Raw genomic sequence first — 22,798 nt, 5'->3', positions numbered from 1 at the left:
TACAGTTCCTTCATCCATTCCTATGTCACGTTAACACACTATAGAAACATGATAGGGAAGACTGTTTAGTCTAATTACATCAGACCTGCATTCAGTGTTCCACCCAAGTGCGGGATATAGATGCGTGCAGTATGCAGATGATTTACATGTTTATACTCGTATCGATAGTTTTCCTGAGTGTCAGCAGCAGATGGATAACGCTCTGATATTGTTCAGTGAATGGGTCAATGAGAACTGCCTCGACATATTGCCTGATAAATCAGCTGTGTGCCTATATACAAGACATAGGCTTAACCTAACAAAAATTGTAATGTTAGGACCCTTTATATTCCCAGTCTAAAGAGTGGTCAAGTACTTACGACTTTATATCCATCATAAGTTAACATCATGAAATCACATTAATCACATAATTAACAAATCTGAAAGTGCCAGGAATATCCCTCGCGCTGTGACAGGAATTCGTTGGGAGGCACACTCAAGAATTTTCATTAGCGTATATAGTCAGCTAATAATACCTTACATGGATTGCGGAAGCAACATCTACAGTTCAGCAACGCAGAATAGACTACAAAAATTATGTGTTACTGTGAAGCTATCAGAACATTCAAATCCATTCCAACTAACGCCTCTCTAATGGAAGTAAATGTTTTTTCAGCGTAGGTCTAATAACGTTTGAATTCTTCATCATCAGAATACTCCTGAATCGTTTTCACTTCTTAAATAAAAATCTGATAACAGATATTAAAGTGCTATCCAGGCAGGTATTGAATGAAGAATAAAACTACCACGTTTAGCAGAATTTTCGTTCGGTGCTCCGTCTATCCGCAAATACGTCGCCACTTCGCAAAGTATAAGCTGTTTCAGCACGCCCTAGACTAACACCTTACTGAAGCTGAATATCAAGACGCAATTTCTTTTCTGCCAAGGTACACTGAGAGAGAAAGTTTTAGCTAGCAAACAGGCACCTGGACGATCCTCATTACAGATCTATGCGGATGTGTAGATGGCAAGGCTAATCGCTGAGGCAAATTCAAACACCCTGAAGTTGAGTATACGCTCCCTGCAGAACTCAAAGCGATTTTAGACGGATTTAAGTACTCCAAAGAGGTACAAGAAGAAAAAAAATCAATTTTCTACATATACATCTACATTTATACCCCGCAAGCCACACAACGGTGTGTGGCGGAGGGCACTTTACGTGCCACTGTCATTACCTCCCTTTTCTGTTTCAGTCGCGTATGGTTCGCGGGAAGAACGACTGCCGGAAAGCCTCCGTGCGCACTCGAATCTCTCTAATTTTACTTTCGTGATCTCCTCGGGAGGTATAAGTAGGGGGAAGCAATATATTCGATACGTCATCCAGAAACGCACCCTCTCGAAACCTGGACAGCAAGCTACACCGCGATGCAGAGCGCTTCTCTTGCAGAGTGTGCCACTTGAGTTTGATAAACATCTCCGTAACGCTATTACACTTACCAAATAACCCTGTGACGAAACGCGCCGCTCTTCTTTGGATCTTCCCTATCTCCTCCGTCAACCCGATCTGGTACGGATCCCACACTGATGAGCAATACTCAAGTATAGGTCGAACGAGTGTTTTGTAAGCCACCTCCTTTGTTGATGGACTACATTTTCTAAGGACTCTCCCAATGACTCTCAACCTGGTACCCGCCTTACCAAAATTAATTTTATATGATCATTCCACTTCAAATCGTTCCGCAAGCATACTCCCAGATATTTTACAGACGTAACTGCTACCAGTGTTTGTTCCGCTATCATATAATGTTATCAGACTCACGTTCAGGAATGATGCTGTTAAAATGTATGCCAATGTACTGAAAATTATCTAGTATACCGCATTACAGAAGCAACGCAGGGAGATTTTCCGCATAAATAAGACGACCAACATACACTCCTGGAAATGGAAAAAAGAACACATTGACACCGGTGTGTCAGACACACCATACTTGCTCTGGACACTGCGAGAGGGCTTTACAAGCAATGATCACACGCACGGCACAGCGGCCACACCAGGAACCGCGGTGTTGGCCGTCGAATGGCGCTAGCTGCGCAGTATTTGTGCACCGCCGCCGTGAGTGTCAGCCAGTTTACCGTGGCATACGGAGCTCCATCGCAGTCTTTAACACTGGTACCATGCCGCGACAGCGTGGACGTGAACCGTATGTGCAGTTGACGGACTTTGAGCGAGGGCGTATAGTGGGCATGCGGGAGGCCGGGTGGACGTACCGCCGAATTGCTCAACACGTGGGGCGTGAGGTCTCCACAGTACATCGATGTTGTCGCCAGTGGTCGGCGGAAGGTGCACGTGCCCGTCGACCTGGGACCGGACCGCAGCGACGCACGGATGCACGCCAAGACCGTAGGATCCTACGCAGTGCCGTAGGGGACCGCACCGCCACTTCCCAGCAAATTAGGGACACTGTTGCTCCTGGGGTATCGGCGAGGACCATTCGCAACCGTCTCCATGAAGCTGGGCTACGGTCCCGCACACCGGTAGGCCGTCTTCCGCTCACGCCGCAACATCGTGCAGCCCGCCTCCAGTGGTGTCGCGACAGGCGTGAATGGAGGGACGAATGGAGACGTGTCGTCTTCAGCGATGAGAGTCGCTTCTGCCTTGGTGCCAATGATGGTCGTATGCGTGTTTGGCGCCGTGCAGGTGAGCGCCACAATCAGGACTGCATACGACCGAGGCACACAGGGCCAACACCCGGCATCATGGTGTGGGGAGCGATCTCCTACACTGGCCGTACACCACTGGCGATCGTCGAGGGGACACTGAATAGTGCACGGTACATCCAAACCATCATCGAACCCATCATTCTACCATTCCTAGACCGGCAAGGGAACTTGCTGTTCCAACAGGACAATGCACGTCCGCATGTATCCCGTGCCACCCAACGTGCTCTAGAAGGTGTAAGTCAACTACCCTGGCCAGCAAGATCTCCGGATCTATCCCCCATTGAACATGTTTGGGACTGGATGAAGCGTCGTCTCACGCGGTCTGCACGTCCAGCACGAACGCTGGTCCAACTGAGGCGCCAGGTGGAAATGGCATGGCGAGCCGTTCTACAGGACTACATCCAGCATCTCTACGATCGTCTCCATGGTAGAATAGCAGCCTGCATTGCTGCGAAAGGTGGATATACACTGTACTAGTGCCGACATTGTGCATGCTCTGTTGCCTGGGTCTATGTGCCTGTGGTTCTGTCAGTGTGATCATGTGATGTATCTGACCCCAGGAATGTGTCAATAAAGTTTCCCCTTCCTGGGACAATGAATTCACGGTGTTCTTATTTCAATTTCCAGGAGTGTATTACGGCTCGAGGTGCACAATAGAATTAAGAGAAATGAAAATGTAGACAAGCAGGCCAGGAAAGTTCTTTACCCCGCTGCTGCGAAATACGATAAAGTGCCACCAAACAACCTTGTTCACAACATAAGAATTATATTCAGTGAAAATATCCAATGGTTTTACGACATTGGAGAGAGACGCTGTGCCACGGTGTTAGCTAACCTCCCATCACGTCCCAAGTACCAAAATCGCAGATACAGCAGAAACTTTGCACTGAGGTGACAAAAGACGTGCGATATTTCCAAATACCGTGTCCTTTTGCCCGGCATAGTGCGGCAGCTCGACATGGGAAAGATTCAACATGTCGTTGGAAGGCCCCTCCAGAAATATTGAACCAATCTGCCTCTGGAGCCGTCCGCAACTGCGAAAGTGTTGCCGGTGCAGGAATTTGTGTACGAACTGACCTCCTGAGTATGCCTCATAAATTTTGTATGGGATTCATGTAGGGCGCTCGAATTCTCCAGGACGTTCCTTCAAACCTATCGCTAACTATTGTGGCCCAGTCCCATGGCGCATTGTTATCCATACAAAATCCATCGTTTTCTTGGAACATGAAGTCCATGAATGGCTGCAGATGGTCTCCAAGTAGCTGGTTTTACAGTCGTCTAGGGTCCAACCGATACGGTCACTAGAGGGGCCCTGGAGGCGATTTCGTGCTGTTAGCAAAGGCACTCGAGTCGGTCGTCTACTGCCGTAGCCCAATAACGCCAAATCTCGCCGCACTGTCCTAACAGATAATTTGGTCGTACCTCCCATATCGATTTGTGCGCTTATATTACGCCATGTTACTTGTCTGGTAACACTGACAACACTACACAAACGCCGCTGCTCTCCGTGTCCAAGCGATGGCCGTCGGCCACTGCGTTGTCCGTGGTGAGATGTAATGCCTGAAATGTGGCATTCTCCGCACACACTTGGCACTCCGGATCTCGGAATACTGGATTCCCTATCGATTCCCATGCGTCCAGCGCCAAAGACCTTTGCATATTCAAAGTCTGTTAATTTGCGTCGTGAGGCCACAATCACGTACGAAACTTTTCCACACGAATCACTAACTACAAATAACAGCTTCGCCAGTACACTGTCCTTTTATACCTCGTGTACGTGATACTATCGCCATCTGTGAATGTGCATATCGCTATTCCGTGACCTTTGTCACCTCAGTTTATAGCAACATTGGCACGAATTCACTTCAGTCACGGGTCACTCCGCCAGAACTGCACTACCTGAACATGGTTAAATCTTCTTCATGTGAATGCGGAAGTAAAGATGATGACACTCACATTTTCTTCGGGTGCCACAGAAGACATCAGGAATCAGCGAAACTATTACAGTAATTACGTCCTCTGGAGATCCTTGGTCTACAAGCATTAAGATCCTTCCAGCAGAATTGTATAGCCCTTCTACTGTTTTGTAACAGATGCTCAAATTGGAACATATAGGAAAGTGAATTTCTTACCTTAAAATATAGTAAATATGTTAATCTAGTTAGTTCATTGACTTAAGTCCAGTTTAATAAGTTGTAACAGATTATTGTTGTTCCTGCTCGTCTAAGGCTGACTGCATAAGCGTGTAATGTAGCTGACAGCAGCCAGCCCCGTCGAACACAGTGTTTTTAATTGCTAAAGTTATCTTAAGCTGTACATTAACATTGATTCTGTACGCTTCATCCACACAATGTTGTATGTTTGCCATCCATGCTTTAAACTTCATTTGTTCACAGTGTCAATATAAAATTGTGTTTCACCTCAATATACATGATGGACTGTGGGGAAACGGAAAACAGAAGAGAATCGAAGCAGTTGAGATGTTGTACCACAGACGGATGTTGAAAATTAGGTGGACTGATAAGGTAAGGGATGAGGTTCTGTGCAGAGCCGGAGAGGAAAGGAACATGTGGGACACACTGATAAGAAGAAGGGACAGGATGATAGGGCATCTGTTAAGACATCAGGAATAACTTCCATGCTATTTGAGGGAATGTTAGAGGTTAAAAACTAAAGAGGAAGACAGAGATAGCAATACATCCAGCAAATAATTGAGGACATAGGTTGCAAATGCTACTGCTAGATGAAAAGATGATACAAGAGAGGAATTCGTGGCGTATCAGACTGGTGACTCAAAAAACACGATCTCAAAGCCCATGATATTTATGGTTAGTTGAGATTTGTAGATTGAGCTGAGAGATAAAATATGCTTGCTTAGTCTGCCAACACATCCGACGTGCTCCTAACTCTAGTTGTACTGAGTTGTGGCGTAGATCCTCTTCTGAATTGATTTCAATCCGTTATTTAATGAGAATCTCAGCACTGGAAATCGACAATGAGTAATGTTACCTGTCTACAATATTATTGTGCTGATCCACTTTTGTTCCTTGCTAGTCCGTCAATAAAATCTCTTAGTTCGGCTAATATTTCATCATATATAAATGTAAACTGACCGCAATTTGTCGCCAATGGCTACTCAAATAATTGCAAGGGGTACTCCTACAATGCTCACTGTTTTATTTTTTAAGACGTCCATCTCTCACAGTTCTTCTTTGGTTATAGCGAATACAATGCTGTCGTTCTTTCGCCTACGAAGGTGATCTCGAGATGTGCTAGTTGACTCTGGATTCACTTATAAGGTGTATATTAGAATGCCTAAAAAGTATTGTGTATTTGTTTACTTAGTCTGGCGTTGTCTTCCGTTATTGCCCGTTATCTGTTCTGTTGGTGTCTGTTTTGTCCCTTTATCTTCCGAAACTATGAAACAATTTTATTGGCGCCCACCTACATAGTGACATACGATCATCATAAATCATGAGAAACCAGAGCTCGCACTTAAAGTTTAAAGTGTTCGTTTCACCTGCACATTGTTAGAGAGTGAAACGGTAGAGAAGTATCTTGAAGTGATTCGATGAACTCTCTGACAGGTACTTAATTGTGAATTGCAGAGTAGTCGTGTAGCTGTAGTGTGTAACGTCAGTGTTTGATCTTCAGTGTAATTCTGTCCAACACGTACGAGTACATGTCTCTCTTGTAAAATTTTGTAGTCTTATTTATCACACATATCTTGCTGGAAAAGTAAACAGAACTGTACTCAAGATACCTGCAGTATTCTTGGAGCTGCCGTGTATTCTTTACGACTGGCGAGGTGTCGCTGTTGCACATACCTCCACTCAACTACATCCACAACCCGACTTCTCTGATTATTTCGAGCAATCACCTTATCCATTACGCCTTCTGAGCACGCCTGACTATGTGAACCATACACTGAGCCTGATGTTTCCACAGCTGATACCGAAACATTACCACCAGAGTTTCTATCCTACATCTCTCGTAGTAGGGTAACCCACCATCCTTTAAATACTTCGTTCCCCCAGTTACTGCCACATAGCCTGTGGTGAACGTCTGATTCTAATGTATCGAAAACAAATGTGGTATTATCATGTTGGTGCGTAATTTCATAGCGCTTTTGTTTTTCATGATGGTATTCTGGTTACTATGGTTTTATCCATCGACTGTCGTGTTTACTTATTGTGAATATTTGAGTTCACGTACTGTCATTCTGTGAATTGTAGATAGCAAGTGGAGCTGTTGAAGCTAGAAATTGCCAAGAGAAGAAATCGGTACATTTCCGACATATTCTCCTGTTTGAGTCCCATAGAGGATTGACAGCAGGTGAGGCAGCCCAAAACATTTGTGACGTGTATGGGGATAATTCCACTGGACAGTGCACAGCTAGAAAATAGTTTTCTAGTTTTAAAGGAGGATCGTTTTTATATTAGTGACTCCACGTTCACGTAGCCCTCCGGTGTTTAATGATGATCGTTAAACGCATTAATCACACAATGATCCACGTGCGTGTACTCTACAAATGGCAATTATGTCGAACTGAGATCGTTGCACAATCGTGCGACATGTGCATGCAATGGAGAAGGTTCAAGAGTGCACTGCACGTTCCAAGGCAATATCACAAAAGTCAGTGACTGGACATATTTGCATATCTGCTTGATCATTATCAATTAGTTCATGAAGTCCCTCTCCTATCCTGCATCGCTACTAAGGACGAGAGATGGTGTCTTTATGCAAACATAAGAAAAAGAAAGGAATGTTTGAGTGCAAACAAAGCAGCAACTCCCCGCACAAACAAACACCTGCTCTCATTCACAAAAGGTAATGTTATCTTCTGACGGAACAGCGACAGTGTTTTGTACTAGGAACTGCTTACCCGAGGTGTAACCACCACTATTGATATTTATTGCCAACAACTGAGACGTTTTGCAGATGTCGTACACAGCTGATCTCGCGTCCCGAGACTTTCATCTTCTGCGCTCTCTATCGAAAAATCTTCAAGGAGCTTCTTTTCCGGATGAACATGCCCTCGGAAGTTGGCTCAACGAGTTCATCGCCTCAAAACCACGTGATCGAAAAGTTGCCCCAGTGTTGGAAGACTGTTGCACATAGTGAAGGAGAACACGTTAGTGATGACTAAAGCGTCTGTTATATTGTGTTTAATTAACCTACGGAAAAACGCTACGAACTTACGCACCGCCACAATAGAATAGAGATCAGAAGTTTGTGCCAGGCGTGGTCGTGTGTTGAGGTGAGCAAGAGACGCATTGAAGCCCAGGAGGGCATAATTTATCAGTGTTAAGTATTCTCCGAAAAGTCACTTAAAGATAAATATACAAAATCTGAAGACACACTCCAGAACACGCTATATACTTACTCTGCTGCATATTATTTTGATTGTTTTTTCGTGCTTGCGATTCCTTCACTGTTTCTGTTTGAGGATCACCAACGACTTGATTTCAAAACTATTTATTCACATGAAATGGAAGATTGGAGGAGTTTCAATGCATCAGCGTCCTCTGTCTCACCTATTTGCTAAACGATTCATTCTCAGATAGAGAGCCATCAGCGAATGAAGAAATTGCATCCGACACATCAGTATACTCAGTGTTTGTGGAAAAGGATTTTGTTTTATTACATCTTATAACTGCAGTGAATGAAATCATCTGTCCTAAACTAAATATAACTGATACGGTCAGCCCAGAGAGGGATGTAAAGAATCACTTTCATCGATGGCTAGTCGCCACCATAATTTATATCAGGAATAACTTCTCCTGAAAACTACAACCTCTGTGTTAGCACATATACACTACAGCGCCATTCGATGTCCTTGCACACAACACTTGTTGATGCCTCCACTAATCACTGTGTGTAGTGGCGGAACTCACCGCAGTCGAGAGATGGCAGAGTCATCTGGTGGGGAAGTGGTGCAGGCAGCTGTGGGTGGCGCAGCAGCGGCAGCAGTGCGGCAGCGGTCTCCCTGTGTCCCACTTCCAGGGCGCGGACTGCCGTCTGCTGAGGCCGACGTGCTGAGCAGAGACAGGGAGGGTGTGGCAAACTCTGTCCACTTGGAGGTCAGAGGGCAGATTACTACTATATGCATCGCTGCTGAGTGATCGTCTTCACACAGACAACATAACACACACTGCCAATGACAATAGCAGGTCTTCTAAGACGAATAAATCAGGAGAGGCAGTGTGTAAATTGATAAGATTGAGGCTGAGTTCATTAGACCAGTAGCTTAATATAACAAACAACAAAAGAAAGTACAAATGAATTGCAGACACAACGCCATCAGTTATGCTAAAGTTATACTAGAACTTTTGTACAGAACAGTTGGAATACACAACAACAGCAACAACAATCACATGGAAGCAGCAAAAACCTTTGGAAGTGAAAGGTCTCTGTTGGATTCCTTTCATGTCAATTTCTTAAAACTGTTGTCATTTACGGCATAAATTCCTCTTCCAAATTTACTGTGGCGTTTCTTACTATCTGGGAGGAGACTGAGTAGTGGAACGTATTACTTTTACACATAAATAAGAACGATCTGTCACACTACTACACTTTAAAACACAGTTTATATGCAATTCATGTCACACAGTCTCATACGGAACCTACATCCCCCTTCCTTTCTGTGTGAGAGGATGAATTAGCAAATGTTTTTCTAGTTGCATGCTTGAGGGTAGCAGACAAGCTAGAGAGCAGTAGGACCAACCTTGGAACAGGTAGCTACGCTTTCTAAAAGCAGAGAGGTTTCTATTCTTAGTATGGTCCTGTCTGTCCCTTGTCATGTTGGTATAAGAAGCTGCCCCTCTGGTCACTTCCGTTTTGCATACGGAAGCACCCTTGGTAGGAGGCCAGGTCAGTCTGTCCGTGGCGAGCGTCTGATGTGTTAAGATCTCCGGCTAAGCGCGTGTCTGCTAAGTCTGTAGGACAATGGATTTCATAAGTTCAGCCTAACTGAAAATTTAATCACCTTTATTTCAGGTTTAGTTCTAAAATATCTAATGTTATCTTAAATTGCAACGCAGTGTAATTCGAGTGTGAAGTTCAGAATATATTCCGGTAGTTGATTTGTCACTACTTCATGAGTAAAGTGGAACCACGTGTTGATCAGTAACTCTAACTAGCATCATCGATCTTCAATGCGAATGTGCGTGAGATTATAACATCTCGTACTGACAATATTTTTCAATATAGCAACTTTTCTTTATGTTCAACCCACGTGGGGTGTACTTTGTGAGACCAGTACCACGTGCTTATACAATTGTTTGACCCATCAGGTTGATAGTAAGACGATAGTAACCAGTTCGAGTTTTTTCTTTTGTAAATTGCTTTTCGTTCTAATTTATATTAATTATTAATTTATTATTATTATTATTAATTATTATTATTATTATTATTATTATTTATTATTATTATTATTATTATTAATTATTATTATTCATTTATTTTATAATTATTTGTGTAAACCAAGTTGACCACGTGAAGCATGTGGTGTAATCATCAAAGTAGCTCTCATCTATTCTTTTCGGGAAAATTTCACAGAGAGTTAGTATGAATTTGGTAAACCAGTGTGTGGTAAGTACATGACGGACAGGATCGTGCTACGAACGTAACTCCTTTGGGTGAAAATTGAATCGGTTGGTTGTGGTTAATTTCCTCTTGCATATGTATCAACGTTCTTTGTGTGTTATTTTATGAATGGAGTGTTGTATGCAGTCTCCCAATCTTGGCTCCATACTTGATGTGTTCCATAAGATTACAATCTCACATTTTCACAATCCTAAATAAGGCACCAGTTTATTATGAATCAAGTTTGATATGCTGAAATTTCAATGATCAATGTTAAAATAAATTTCCAAATATAAACTGATTTATTTCTTTTTATTTAAATTCTGTTTTTTATATGTATATATATCACCGGTTGTCGTATGACTATTAATAGATTATAATTAATGTTAGTCTGGTTGGTAATTTGGTAAGCTAGACTGGATACCTATTGAAACAGTTGCGCAGTAATTCAAGGTTAACTTCCCCAGACAGCTCACAGCTTTTAACCCACTTTTATGGTCGTGCATAGCAGCACCGCTTGCAGAACAAATAAAAGCAACAACATTACAAAAGTACTTATTGTGATACTGCTTCAATCAAATGGTGCCTGTAGCTCATGTGCTAGGAACCAGGTTGTAGGAGGCACACATAATAGCCAGGGGGGCAGCACCTGTCGAACAGACAGGCGAAGGAAATTCAGGTAAATAAAGTGCACAGAATTTGTGATTCAAAGAATTTATTCCAATAAAAACTGCAGCACTTTAATTTTCATCAAAGAAACTGAAACATTTCTTGCTGAACAAATTTAGTTCATATTGACCATGGGGCCTCTCACTGAATAGGTGAATGTTAAATGTCATCTGACAGTAAATTCGGATGTTTGTGAGAGGAAAACCTATAATGAACAAACACGATCTGTACATAGATTTATGCCTGACAACTAACCAGACGTTGTGAGTCCGATGAAATATAAAATTCCATTTCACTACTGTATTCAGGGTGACCATATTTACTCGATTGTGACTAGAAGATTTTCTTGTGAATGTAGTAGTCAATCTCAATGAAAATCGAGAGCATGTATGGCAGTGGACAAATTTCCGTAAACACTCATCAAATGGTGATTACACGATGAAAGGAGTGAAAGCTGTAATTGGTGCTACAGAGCAGAAGATAAAAGCTAACGTTTGCAACCACAAAGATAATTGCTGATTGGGGGCAGGTACTGGTACGTGTTCATATACAGGACGTTTATTTTAACTTAACACAACTAAATATATCGAAAATGAGACATCGTACGAAATACATGTTCTAGGTGAAAAGGCAATATTAGGAAAGGGGACATCTTTCTGTGTTACAACTGGCCACCTCCGAACCTCCGCTGGTTGGTGGGGCCAACTTCGTATTTTCAAACATGAATCACCATTTTCACTACAAATTCGAATTCTACTCCAAAAAATGCGAATGCTTTACCAAGCTGTTGTTTCCCATGTGTGTAATACACAAAAATTCAAGTGTGCTTGCTTTTTCACTCAAGAACCAATGTACTTGATTCTATGTTTTTATTTTGTAATGGTTAATGTTGATGTTCACACAATACTAGAGCGTTGCAAATGACATTGTAAAGTTCAAATAATACGCCTAGACATTGACTGTATGGTAATATATTTTGAAATTTCCTATGGCCTTGGTGACTCTGCAAACCATCGGAATGCTTGACTTCAGTCGTCACCCTGGAATTCCTCTGTTAAGGTGATTTGATTGGGAACCACACACTTCTTGAGTCCTAGAATACTTCTTAAAATCTATACCTAACTCAACTGCTTCGACTAGAAAAAGTACGGTTACTGTGTTATGCAAACTATATTTGTGTTACATACATCTAGCCAGAAAACAAATGAGAGACACGCAACATGCAAATCTGTAATACTGATCTGGGAAGTGGTTACTCTCGCACTTACCACCACAGAGCTACCGGCAGAATACAAACCGCAACCACTGTAATAAGGTAAAATGTCATTGATATGATAGTGGCATACATACGTGCCACTGATACGAAAATCAAGCACCCCAATCGTGAGAGACTAGGAGACTCACTGAAATGGAGCATCCTGGTGGTAAAACAATACTGCTACATCCACGTCGTCCCTGGATCACGCTAGACGTAGTTTGTAGCAAGACACAGAAATGGTGAATCACACTGCGCTGCACAGTCAAATTTGCAGCTCTAAAATAAATTTCGAACATAAATAGCGACTTATAAGACACTAAGGCTTACATTTACATCGTAATTGAAATGTAGAAACAAATATGTCGGTTCTTAATTGCTGAGACTGGAACACTTGATATTCGACTATTACAGGTCATCTGCCATGTGTGGCAAACAGTGGTTTGCTTAACTAGAAGTATTTTTTGGCGCAGATTCCGAATATGCAATGAAAATGAATGATTTCTGTTTAGAAATAAAACTTGAGCCCACCTACGCAGGCAGGGTGTACTTATATAATGTTTACTATATTACATACACACATCAGCGTATTGATTGTCTAAAAACATTCAACTGTTAATAGCTATAATAGTGAATCTATGAATGGAGCAAAGTTAATGTTAGTAATTTCTCATTATGTGATCTAAAACACTGTGAAATTAATTCACCATTGACACGTCTTTGAGCCTACATGCAAGTTTTATAACTAGGAAGCTGCGTGGGAAATTGATGTCGTCATAAGAAAGTGGACAGATACGATGCAGTAGTGGATGGCACCCGATTGAATGGCGAAGATGCTGGTTAGTAATTACAACATGGATCCTAATTCAGTTATCAACAGTATTTCGCAAGTTTACATCTGCAAAAGCAGTTTATAAGGCTACGAAATTTTGTCTCTTCCTTGATTTTCGTGCTTGGGTAGCTCAGTTGCTAGAGCACTTGCCCGCGAAAGGCAAAGGTCACGAGTTCGAGTCTCGATCCGGCACACAGTTTTAATCTGCCAGGAAGTTTCATATCAGCGCACACTCCGCTGCAGAGTGAAAATCTCATTCTAGATTATCTGTTAATAAATGCACTTCTGTTATCGTATTAAATGAATCTGTTACACGAAGTTGAGGAGAACATCAAGAGATACAAGAAAATGGACATCAATGATCACGTACACTTTTGGAGAAAAAATTACAGCTCCAAGAAGGAGTTGGTAGGAGTGTTTCTACATCTGAAAGATTGTGTCTATTCAGATTTCGTGCCATTCGCGGAAGAGTGGCGCTAGTAGCCTCGCTATGAGGATGCAAATCAGGCTTGCTTTAAATACGTGCTCTAGTAATTGTGAGCGTTAGTTACCTTTGAGGTTGGAGGGGCGACTTGATTGGGACAAAGATGCTATTATCGTACTGCATCTGCAGTAATAATTTGATCAGCAGTTGGCACCACAATGACGAAACCTAAGGTTAGAAATCGCTTACATCGAGGGCAGCTCCTAGCCCGACGCCCTGTAGCGTGGTTCCACTGGCCACAGACCACCGTCATTTGCGATTTCAGTGGTGTCAACTGGGAGATTATTAGATAGCTGGGTGAAGGTCGCTGGTCTTGCCTGAGTGCCCGTGATGGTGGCATGTTGGTTAGGAGGAGGCCAGTTGAGGGCCTACAACAAACCTTTCTGCATGCTAGGCACATTGGATCTACAACTAGAGTTATGATCTTGGATGCAACTTCCTGTGAGAGCAGGAGCAATGTTGTCGCTACCCCACGCACCCTGACTGAAAATGTGAGACAGTCTTTTGAATCGACCTGTTATGCTGCCATTCATGAAAAGCATTCCAGGAGGTGTTTTCCAACTGGATAATGCTCGTCCACACAACAGGTGGTGTAATACAGTATGCTCTACAGTGTGTCGACATGTTGTCTTGATGTGCTCAATTACCTAGCTGTCTCGAATTGGGCATATATAGGACATCATCAGATGACAAATACAGCATCATCCACAAACATCACTAACTGTCCCTGTATTGACTGGCCAAGTGAAACAGGCATGGAACTCCATCACGCAAATTGGCATCTGGTGCCTGCGTAAGACAATACTTTAAAACTTGCATGCTTGCATTCAACATTCTGGCGGTTACACAACTTATTGATGTGCCAGAATATCACATTTTCAATGCAAAATCTGGCGCTTACATTAACCTGTGATATTAATCAGTTATATATGTTACCTACACAAATCTGTTCCCAAAATTTCATTGCTCTACATTAATTAGGAAAAAGACCACAGCACCAAAAACTGTGAGATGTGTCTCTGCTCTAAAATACCCATACACTAAGTATAATTATTGACTCGGAAATACAAAAACACTTAGAAATGTGCAAACCAGACAAATGGCTCATCAGAAGCTTACCTGCTTTCTGCTGGAGGACTCGCGAGCAGCTGACTCAGTATGACCACGTCTTCAGGCTGAGTGCGGACTGCGTCAATCCAGCCCTGTGTGGTCATTACCTGCACTGCATTGACCTTGATGAAGTTAACGGCGGCCTGCCTGAGGCTGGTGCAGGAGTGCCTGATCGCCAGAACAGCTGTTGCCGCCGCAGTCTCGACCGACAGCTGAGCAGCCACGTGCTGCTCGCATCGAGCCTTCAGGGCCGACACGCCGTATTTATCAGCGGCTGCCAGCAGCTGGTAGGCCAGACTGGGCAGCTGAGGGGCCTGGAGGGTGTAGAGGTAGGCGACCAGCTGGCGGAGCACCGGGCCCTCCACGTCCGGGACTGCGACCTCACCGGTGTTGGCTTCCAGTGTGTCGTGGCGAAACATGCCGCCAAACACGGGACTTCTATCGGCCAACACGGCCCTGTGCGCCACGAGACGGGTGCCGCCAGCCACCAGTGTGACGACTGCGCCGTCCCCTGCGTCCAGAAGGGCGCCCAGGTCCACAGCTGTGGTCTCCATAACCTCCTGGGTGGGTTCCATTGTGGATGACTCTGGAACACGGCGGCACTCAGCAGGCATTTCTCATCGCAAGGCACTCTCTATGCCTGTACGAGCCATAGGCAGAACAGTGTCAAGCGAAAGTTGGTAAATGTTTGGCATCTGGACACTTGGGCTTTATGATATGAATAGGCCTCTCAATTCACTGGCATTCGAAAAAATCATGCATATGCAGAACGAAATATAAATATCAGCTGTGCAAACTCAAAATGCAGACACCGCATTGCAGAGTTGAAAGTCTGGCCATAATCTCAATTAATTTACAATAACAGATGCAGTTGGTCACTTAGGCGCTAACAAGCAGCCCAAGTGAGTATGCAGTCTACTTAAAGCGAATTTGGAACATTTAAAGGCAGCATTCAAGTTATAACCACTGCAACAAAGCGGATCTGATGTTGACGCCATAGTCAACAAGCTTGTGTAAATGTTGCACATGTCGCCCAACAAGGCGATCCCAATATTTGTTAGGTGTGTAAGTAGGCTGTTTATGTTTTCTCTATGTAAGTAGGCTGTTTATGTTTTCTTTATGGAAGTAGGCTGTTTATATTTTCTTATTGGCAACGCCACGTAGCGCTCTCTGTATGAAAATCACTGGCTGTGCTGTGTGCAGTCTGTGGCTAGTTTGCATTGTTGTCTGCCATTGTAGAGCGGCAGTTGGATGTGAACAGCGCGTAGCGTTGCGCAGTTGGAGGTGAATATTAAGGTAAATACATTGTTTGTTCTCTATTACTATCTTTCATTTGCTAACTATCCCTATCAGTAGTTAGTGCCTTCAGTAGTTTGAATCTTTTATTTAGCTGGCAGTAGTGGCGCTCGCTGTATTGCAGTAGTTCGAGTAACGAAGATTTTTGTGAGGTAAGTGATTTCTGAAAGGTATAGTTTAATGTTACTCAGGGCCATTCTTTTGCAGGGATTTTTGATAGTCAGATTGCGTTGCGCTAAAATTATTGTGTGTCAGGTTAAGCACAGTCTTGTATAAATTGTTCTAAGGGGACGTTTCAGGTGTACAAAGGTTTTTAAAATTCCCTTATGTTTCTCCCTACAGAAATGGACAGCATGGCAAGTGACAAGATACTACCATAGTACCTCAGGGAAACAGAACGACAAACAAGGCTGAATTTCTATCTAACAGTCAAATGACATTATGAAGAAACTATTCCATCCAACAAGAGAAGAAAAATGCGGGATACATGTCAAGGACCAAAGAGTAACAGACAGTGTTTCACATGCAAGCTTACAACAAACATAGTTCGATTACCCACTGCATTATTGACCTTGAGACGATCTCCCTGAGCTATGATGGCGATGGACCAGAAGACATTAGAATTCTGTTGGCAGAAGACATGACAGTATCTTCACTGACAACTACTCCAGCAACATTTGAATGAGTTTTGATTTCATTTACCCAGAAGCATATGGGACTAGGCAATAATAAAGTTAAGAAAAGAAGGATGCACGAGAGGTTGATATAATTGTGGCAGAAGAGCTCCATTAGATAGTGGACCAAATTTTATCGTGTCTAATGGCGTCGTTCAACGAATTTCCTTTGTACGGATCAGTAACCAGATTCTGCAGAATCTCAAGTATCTTAGGGTCAAAACAACTCATTCCTAACTACATAGAGGAATCTTTACATAACGTGCATTCCCAATTGGGGGGAGGGGGGGGGGGTGGAAGTAGGTACTTTCTGCCCACTCTAAAAAAATAAAATTTTATCAGCAACGTACTATTGAAGAGGTACTTATCGTGTAATTAGGCTCCAGACTCTTAGCAGTGTCAATGTCCTTTCGATAATGTATACTACTGACTTCGTAACCGACACAATAAATGTAAGGACTTCACATTTCTTTCAGTGTTCGTGGCTTTTACTCTAAACAAAATTTTTAAAGTGTTACTGATGCGTGAGTATGGCCTAGAACACGGAAATACTGATTACGACTTTCATTGTGTAAAGTGACATCTCTACTCTTACTTAAATTTTTATGTTAACTGAACTGAAATATTTAAAACATATATGGAATCTAATAGAATTCATTAAGAACAACCATTACTTCAAATTTTAAGATACAAAGACACTGTCTAGATAACAATATGTGTCACTGTTCGGCATAAAGTAACCCCCATCCATCCATCCCAAATTGGTATTGTGAGGGTTAAGTATTGCAGCTCAATCCGTTTGGTAAATACTCACCTGAACTACAGGGAAACGTTCTGTGCTGCCGTCTGAGCAATCATAGGCTCGCAATAAGCATGAGCTCCTGAATTATGGTATCAGGAAAGGGAAGCACACCGAGGATGCGGCAAGTCACACAATGCATATTGTGAATACCTCAGGCATAATCACTGATAAAGCTGTTAATAATTTATGGTTGCCTACCCAGTTCAAAGGCCTGACACAGATGAGCTCACCCAATTGTCTCTGTAACATCCTAAGAGATTACCCCACAGACAGCCAAGTGAAACAGGAATCCCTTTAAAGTATATTGTGAAAACGTCACCAAAAGCCGTCCGCAGGTTTCTGATTGTTGTCATTAATGATCCAGCTTCAAGGCATAACAAATACTAGAGGCTGCATCACCTATGCAGACGATCTACTAAATACTCGCATAGTATCTGCCACTACAAGAGCTAAATAAAAGAAAATTAATAGGGAAGTTCTTGCAAGACTAAGTAATTGGTGCATAGTAACACACTTACAATAGTAGCATACAAATTCTTTTATACATGAGTGAACATTATCAAGACTATAAATGTCAACACTCGTGTTAAATGATCAACCAGTGAAAGGAGAAGAATTGTAAACATACCTCGGTATCAGTACCAAGGAGAACACCAAGTAATCGTGTATCCTCAACAAAATAGCAATGCAACAAGATCATATCACAGTGCAACCTTAATCGCTATTATGGACTGTGAACTGAGCGACCCGTATAGCCAGAATTTTGACAGTATGAAGAAGTACCTAGTGTTAGGCGCCTGTAGGCACGCAAAGTCTTGACACCGCTCTGTTCCATATACCTGCCTGCAGGCGCACAGGACAACTTCTCAGGTTGTCTCTATAGTGGTACATTATTCAAATTCTCAACGCAGTAGCGCAGGTGCTACTGAACATGTTGTGGGACAGAGGGGGTGTTAGAGGGAACCTTTGCTTTTTAATTCACGCTTGGGTCTGTCTGCGTCCTCTGAGATCACACCATGGAGGCCCCAGAACAGAAGGGATTAAAGTGCATAAACACACTTTTCTGCTTTTTATCACGTTCAAATTTCGGCAAATAATTTTGAATGTCTTCTGGTGCTTCCAAACTGTTCACGAGAGTAAAAATAGCAGTGGTGCTGCTCTTCAAAGGGGTCAGATCAAGTACAATGTGGATACAGCACAAAAATGTCCCTAGAAATGGTATCAAACGTCTGGGGGTGTCAGTAGCGTCAAAGGTCGTCAAGAGTGTCATTTTTCTGCTTATCGCACACTAGCCTGTTATTTTCAACTGAGAAATGTGTAGGAGTCAAAGACAAAAGGAAGGAGTGGTTTCATTGACGCCCTTTATGCCACCTTCTGAGGGATTTTCGTGGGACTATGTTGATGACACATTTGTAGTGTGGACTCATGGTGAAGAACAACTGCCTTCTTGGTACATCTGAACAGTATTAACCCGAAGATACAGTTTACGATGGAGAAAGAGAGCAACGGTCAACTCAATTTCCTGGATGTGTCGGTAATTAAACGGGTGGATGGGACGCTGGGCCACAAGGTATATAGAAAGAACACTCACACAGATCGATACCGCCACAAGGTATCAAACCATCATCCTAGGCAAAGAAGATGTGTAATGAAAACCTAGGTGGTCAGAGCCAACAAAACTTGCTAGCCGGCTTGCTTGCAAGATGAATTAAATCACTTACGGTAAGCTTTCATGAAAAACGGATATACCAGCAAGGAAATTCATCGAGCTCTCCAATAAAGAAGAAAAGAAGCCAGAAGTCAATAGCAACAACGGTCACCTACTGGAAAAGTTTTCTTATCGTTCATCAATAAAGTCACGGACCGTATCGGGAAAGTTCTGGCCAGGTATGGGATCGAAACAATCGTCAGACCCACCAAGAAGATTAAGGAATATTGAAGAACTGCAAAAGACGCCTAGCAACACCTGGGACATACAAAAATCCATGCAGTTGTGTACAAGTATATATTGGAACAACGAAAAGAAGTGTAAACACCCGCTTAGGCGAACATAAAAGCAACTGTTGCTTAGGACATATCGAAAAATCGGCAGTAGCTGAGTGTGTTTTAAATTTAATGAGAAAAGCGTTCTAGCACGAACATTCCCATTATCATTCACAAACACCATAATAATTTAATAGAAAAGAGGAAGTTTCAACTGAAGAAAGGAAACTTTGCTTATTGAAATTGGTTTCTAAACCGTGATTGGACAAGACAGGATTTTTCCGCGAGAATCATTTAGAAAGAATGTTCTGATTGGCCTTCAGATCAACAGTAAATCAGAATTGAGATCTTCCCTCGCGGAGAGAAGAGTGTGTTGACTGTACTAGGACACTGCCTAGAGGATCCGTTTCTGGATCATTGTAGCGAACGCATTATGTTAGATCGCTCTTCGTGAACAGTATGTAAAATGAAGAATCATAGATGTAAATTGGGTTCTGTTACTGGTAACAGGAAATAACTTGGGTGCGAGACATTTTGGTGAATGTTTGGTATTGTTGTGCGCTTCCGTGTGAAAGATAACCACCTTGAAACATTCCTGTCAAACTTACAAAAACCACGTGGCACTTTTCGCATTCGTGTAGTAGTGTGGAGAGCACTTCTGTAAAGGAAGACCACTGAAACGACCGAACGTTTAACTCGTGCAAAGTTGTCGGTCTGGCTCCTTTCGTATGTCTACGTGCATCACACCTTTATCACTGTAAACATGCTGTGACAATATAGATGCACACTTAAATACGGACTTGACACCAATTCCATGAGTCTTAGGAACAATAACTAGTCAATAGAACTTTAAACATTTTACTACATGAAGGTAAAACCCGGATGCCGTATATTTATCATGAACTTTCATGAACTGTTTTTTAGGTAGAGCTTTCCGGCGTTTCTCTGGTAGATATTGGGTGGTAATTTAGTTAACGCTGCTTTGCACCACCGACCCAGTACCTGCAACGACTGACAAGGAACGAGGAGCAGACAAGAAGCCTATAGAGGTAGATGGATTGAATGTGATAACAAGGAGAAGGAAACCCGCAGCAAAACGTAACACCGTGGATGCTGGCAGCCATTGCCTGTGCTTCGCGTTGTACTGTGTTATTTGATAACTGCAACGATACAACGTACAGACTAAATCGAATCCAAAGTTGGAAGAGGAATTACCGATTCGAAGTACAATGGGGCACTTAGTATACCAATGAGCCGTAAGAGTGAACAGGACTCACCGTAGAGTGAGTGAGGGAGTGGTGTCTTCGGGCAGGTGATGCTCGTCGCCGCAGCCAACACACACAGAGCGTCCCTTCAGCTGCTGGAGTCGCAGTGAGCTCAGCGACACAGCCCGCCCTTGCTTATACGCCTGCAGACGGCAGCGTGACGTCACCGTGCCTCGTACGTGCTCCTCGGGTTACTGTAATGATGTGGCGCTTATCAGCGCGTGGTTTATCTCGAACGTCTGTCACAAGGCGTGATAACCTCAACTTTAGTAGGCTTATACACTCCGTCTATCTAGTCGCACATGGACTTCGCTTTCTCTGAATGCAAAATGTCAGAGTGCACTGTGATGCTGATTAAAACTTGACTTTGTATGACAGTAAATATTGCACATATTGATTTCCATATCGTGAAACACACATCTTCTACCGCAAGGTCATTGCTTTCCATACTTTTAGGGGAGGTAGTATAGACAAAATCATGAAACATAAAAAAACGCCACCGTCCAGTGTGGCCGAACGGTTCTAGGCGCTACAGTTTGGAACCGCGCGACCGCTATGGTCGCAGGTTCTAATCCTGCCTCCAGCATGGACGTGTGTGATGTCCTTAGGTTAGTTAGGTTTCAGTAGTTCTAAGTTCTAGGGGACTAATGACCTCAGCAGTTAAGTCCCATAGTGCTCAGAGCCGTTTAACCATGAAAAAATACCACGAAATATTGTCAGTGAAATGCATACTTTAAGAGCATCTTCAGTAGAGGAGATATGTGTCACATTATCGAAGATGGACAAGTGCTCATAGCTATTAAGGTATGCGTTCTAGAGCCAATGTTTACTACACTTTTCTGTTGTTTTGGTCATTGGAATCAAGTCTGAAAGTTCCTACTCTCCTACTTTAGCACAAAATGTTCTGAACACGTATTCCACTGACAGGGGAGTCAGAAAAATTTTGGCTTACAACTTCCGGCTCGTTCATTTACTGACCGGGGTGCTTTATCTCAGACTGGAATATTTTCCATTCCCCATCAGCTCTAGGAGCTCTTCAAATCATCACGGAATCATGAAAAATTGGCAGAATTTCTTCTTCTTGGCACACACATACACACACACACACACACATTCATTGTGTTTCTGTATAGAGAACAGTGACTCTACCAATACGATAACATGGCTTACAGTTATAGGCTGTGCTCTTGTTTGGTGTACGATTGTCAGTGTGTCTGTCTCTATTATTCCGGAAATGAAAGCTGAACAATGACAGCGCTCAGTACTGCAGACGTCCTAACATTGTCTGTGTGGTCACCCGTCTTGCTCTTATCAAAGTGGTTTTTCGACTCACCGTACGTGAGGCTGATCTACGACACCGCATTGCCAAGCAAATATTCACTCTCCTCATGGACGCCAACGGTGTGAGGATGCTGAAATCGTGCACCGCATTGAGTATGTGCATGCTGAATTTACTGCTTCGGTATTCGCACAACAGACCGTCAGACCCGCAACTGTGGACCGTAGCGGCCGCGCGGTTCCAGACTGTAGCGCCTAGAACCGCTCGGCCACTATGGCCACCGGCCGCCAATGCCAATGCAGGCGCTGCAGCATACGAGGAGGCGGCCATTTTTGGATCGCGGGGGGGGGGGGGGGGGAGGGGGGCTATGGTTGGGCTGCAGTACCATGTCACTGTCCTGGATTAGGGGATTGACTGGGCGTGCTATGTTCCTGCTGCCTGTTCCTGGGTTGAAAAGTAGTCAGTATTAATCTTATTGGGCAAATTTATTTAACTTCTCCTTTAACGCTTAGTAAGAAGATTTAGTTTCGCCACACCAGAAACACTCTGCCTCTTTCGTTCCTGCACATCCTGACTTGGACTCAGAACGCAGTTTTCCTTATCTTCGAAACCGTTCAGCGTGCTCAGATTTTTAGTCTCGTGATCGACAGTCCTGCAGACCAACTAAGGTGAATTTGGTCTCTATCGATATTTCTCCGTCAGTACGATAAAACTGGTTCATAATTTAGAAAATTCTCTGGGTTTGCACATGTCTGAGAAGATAGATACTACGATTTTCTCGTAATAGCCACGGCACAGTGAGGTACATACAGTACCCAATGAATTTTCGTACTGTGAGAATATGTACTGAATCAGTTAATCT

The 22,798-nt window shown here is 43.0% G+C and overlaps 1 protein-coding gene across 1 annotated transcript in view; it reads right to left on the bottom strand.

Annotated features, from left to right (window-relative positions):
- Positions 1-22,798, bottom strand: part of LOC126101533 (uncharacterized) — a 760,565-nt gene that overhangs the window by 126,806 nt on the left and 610,961 nt on the right. The window contains exons 10-12 of the mRNA XM_049912174.1: positions 16,489-16,558; positions 14,647-15,223; positions 8,598-8,738 (exon numbers count right to left, since the gene is read on the bottom strand). Of these exons, the coding sequence (XP_049768131.1) occupies positions 8,598-8,738; positions 14,647-15,223; positions 16,489-16,558 (788 nt within the window). The remainder of the gene's footprint in view (positions 1-8,597; positions 8,739-14,646; positions 15,224-16,488; positions 16,559-22,798) is intronic.

The sequence above is a fragment of the Schistocerca cancellata genome, chromosome 9 (genome assembly GCF_023864275.1).
Source record: "Schistocerca cancellata isolate TAMUIC-IGC-003103 chromosome 9, iqSchCanc2.1, whole genome shotgun sequence".
Lineage (NCBI taxonomy): Eukaryota > Metazoa > Arthropoda > Insecta > Orthoptera > Acrididae > Schistocerca > Schistocerca cancellata.
This window is presented reverse-complemented; position numbering and strand designations above follow the sequence as displayed.